The 3,273-nt window shown below is 42.1% G+C and overlaps 1 protein-coding gene across 1 annotated transcript in view; it reads right to left on the reverse strand.

Annotated features, from left to right (window-relative positions):
- psmd3 (proteasome 26S subunit, non-ATPase 3) overlaps positions 1-2,506 on the reverse strand; it is a 9,371-nt gene extending 6,865 nt beyond the window's left edge. Inside the window, exons 1-2 of the mRNA XM_077233760.1 lie at positions 2,203-2,506; positions 462-652 (exon numbers count right to left, since the gene is read on the reverse strand). Coding sequence (XP_077089875.1) covers positions 462-652; positions 2,203-2,329 — 318 coding nt within the window. The 5' untranslated portion in view covers positions 2,330-2,506. The remainder of the gene's footprint in view (positions 1-461; positions 653-2,202) is intronic.
- Positions 2,507-3,273: the final 767 nt, after the last annotated feature.

A 3,273-nucleotide genomic window follows, 5' to 3' on the forward strand; every position in this document is an offset into this window, starting at 1 on the left:
AATAACTCTGCACTTTTTATCATCATCACTTCGTCTCCTGCTTCTGCTCTTTCCTTGCTTTCTCAGTTAAACTCGACAGAAAACTTGCCTTCGCCATCCGGGTCTGATCCAATATATCTGATAATTCTGACGTGGAGAAGACCCATACGATCTAACATTTGGATTTCGGCATAATCTACACTATGGATGTCAATGAGCATCAAAACTGTTTATCAATCAACAATCAAAATATCTACTTTTGTGTTCCACAGAAGAAGAAAGTCTTGTGGGTTTGGACTGACATGAGGATGAGCTAATAATGACATCATTTTTGGGTGAACTATCCCTTTAAACCTAAAAAAGGTACGCATCCCAGAACTAGATTCAGCCAAACCTGATGCTTATTATAAGAACAGAGTCAAAACGAAGTAAAAACTGTAAAGCTGAAACTCCATGGATCGCACGGACGATCCGGTGCGCACCTGATCCAGGAAGCCGAGCAGGAACTCTTTGCTCACGGCGTTGGAGGTGAAGAAGCCGCTCACGGCCTTGTGGAGGACATTGGGATTGAGTCTCCGGCTGGTGGAGGGCAGAGCTCTCAGCGCTCGCAGAACAAACCTCGGCTCCTTCCCCAGGACAGCCTTCTCGATCTGCTTCACGTGCTCCTTGATATCTGCACACACACACACACACACACACACACACACGCACACACACGTCAGCGCTCGGTGCTCTAACACTGTTCTATCACATGAGGAGTGAATGTGTGTTCCTCCGATTCCCTTTAATCAAATGTAACATTTAACTCAGTTAGGGTTAGGGTTATTACTTTATTGTCCATTCTGTTTGTCTCAGAGCGGAAATGTATCTTTGACACTGGTGACATCAATACATCCACATTACTGTTTAAAAAACACATTGAACATTGCACATTAACAACACTAATACAAAACATATATCCTAAATACTATAATTAAACAATTAAAACTTTAGACTTAAGACAATTTTAAAACAAACAAACAGACAAACGCACGAGCACACCAGCGTCTGGGGTCAGCACTTGCGCATGCGCTATTAAGAGATAATAGCATCATCTCTTTTAATATACTGACTTAAACTGCTTTTCTAATTTAAAACAAGCCGTTTCATAATAAAAGGCTTATTTTATTTTGTTACATTTTATGCACGTCATCACAGCCTACATCAGCTGGGGTCCGGAAGGGCCACTAATCTAACACACCTGATCAAGCTAATCAATGCCTTCACGATTACTAGAGGGTAAAAACTAAACGCTAACCTTAACTTAACCCAACCCTAACTTAACCCAACCGGTATCTAACTCAACAACCGCAACTCTTTAAAAACACGGACCCTAACAATCATTATTATTTTGATGTAAGCATATTGTGGTTCTGGTTCTATAATGCAATATTCAATGCCATTTGAAAAATAAGTGTAAAAAGGAGTTAAACCTTATCTATTTTTATAATTATCTTTGTTATATTTGTTAAATAATTATTGTTTATTGTGTAATAAAGTTCAGTAAGTTACTAATTTCGATGACATGAATCGGTGGAGCTCTGCTTCAGTAACTCGGTCAGCTGATGAACACATGATGACAGACTGACCTGGCAATGCATATTAATGATGACATCCAATGTGTGTTTAATATTCAACAATATTATTGATCTCCTGCATTGACTCCATTATATGAGAACTGAGCTGGACGATGACATCACGGTTTTCTCCAGAGCGGCTGTTTAGATCAATTAACTCAATAACGTTTTTACAACAAAAACGAACCAACACTGAGCTAACTTAAGCTGGACTGTGACGCTGTTTTCCTCTAGATCTGCTGTAAGTTACAGCCGATAGAAGTAAAAATGACTTCACTGACTGAGAGAACATTGTTTTAATAGCGTTTCTCGAAAGCTCTGCTTTTATGCTCTCGTCCACATAGCTTACAGCTTTGCTATATTACTGGTACCAAACTAGTGATCAGATTTAAAACACGCCTTAGTCATAATAAACAGAGCAATAGCGACAGATTAAGTTACAGAAGCCGGTGTTGTTTTGACAGCTCGTCATGTTTCCTCACGGCATCACTGATCAATGAGGTTAGTGTTGTTATGGCATAGAGCGAGATCGGTTATGGTTATGATACGTCATGTTCAGACCGTCCAGGGTTTTGGTTTTGATTATAATAATAAGTAATGTTCAGACCGTCCAGGGTGAGCTGGTCCTGCTCGCGGGGCGCGCGCTGCTCGTGCTCGTCCTCCTTCATCTCCACATCTTCCACATCTTTATCCGCGCGCGCTTTCTCGCGTTTCTTCGCCGTCGCTTCTTTCATGTTGACACTCAGATTCTGGAGTTCGGTCTCGTTATGCGATTATCAAGCATGTAAATAAGAAGCTCGCTTGAATCCACACCGCACACACTAATACAGAAGATGACTGGCAATTCTCACGGGTTGCAGTGCATTATGGGTCGCTTGTGTTCTTTCTCGTTGGTATTTCTGTGTGGATCTGATGGTGAGAGGAAAGTGCTGCCCTCTGTGGACATTCACAAAGATTACATAAATGATACACAGCAATACAATAATAACAAAAACAAAAATAGCCTAACTGAAACTGTTTCTGCACATTAAAAATATTTAGTTCCGTAATGGTTGTTACTGGTTTCATCGCGAACGATTAATTCATGCCTATATCTCTTTTTTTCCTCAATACAAAATATTTCCACGATGTCCTCACTTCTCCATGCTAACGCATTGTTTTATCATAGCTTTAATGATCATTTTATGAGCATATTTGTTTGTCTTGTGCCTTTTGCTGGATGCTGCAAGATTTATTTTGTAGTGGCAGAGACTTTCAACTTCAAGAGTCTCTCAGATTCACTCGCTGCTCTCGTACATGAGCCTGAAATGCTGAGACGCCAGTGATGATGAACTGAGCTGCACCACTGCGCCACCGTGTGGACACCAGTCAGTGTGCCAGATTGATTTATTATCAACAGATTTACCGTTTTAAGATTAGCTCCTGAATTTTCACTATCACTGTGAGTCACTACACCTCCGCGACGGCAGATGGCGCTGTGAGTCTCTGTGAGTCACTACACCTCCGCGACGGCAGATGGCGCTGTGAGTCACTACCCCTCCGCGACGGTAGATGGCGCTGTGAGTCTTTGTGAGTCACTACCCCTCCGCGACGGCAGATGGCTCTGTGAGTCACTACCCCTCCGCGACGGCAGATGGCGCTGTGAGTCTCTGTGAGTCACTACCCCTCCGCGACGGCA

This window comes from Siphateles boraxobius, unplaced genomic scaffold (assembly GCF_051911475.1).
Source record: "Siphateles boraxobius isolate OS27281-9 unplaced genomic scaffold, OSU_SipBor_1 187, whole genome shotgun sequence".
NCBI lineage: Eukaryota > Metazoa > Chordata > Actinopteri > Cypriniformes > Leuciscidae > Siphateles > Siphateles boraxobius.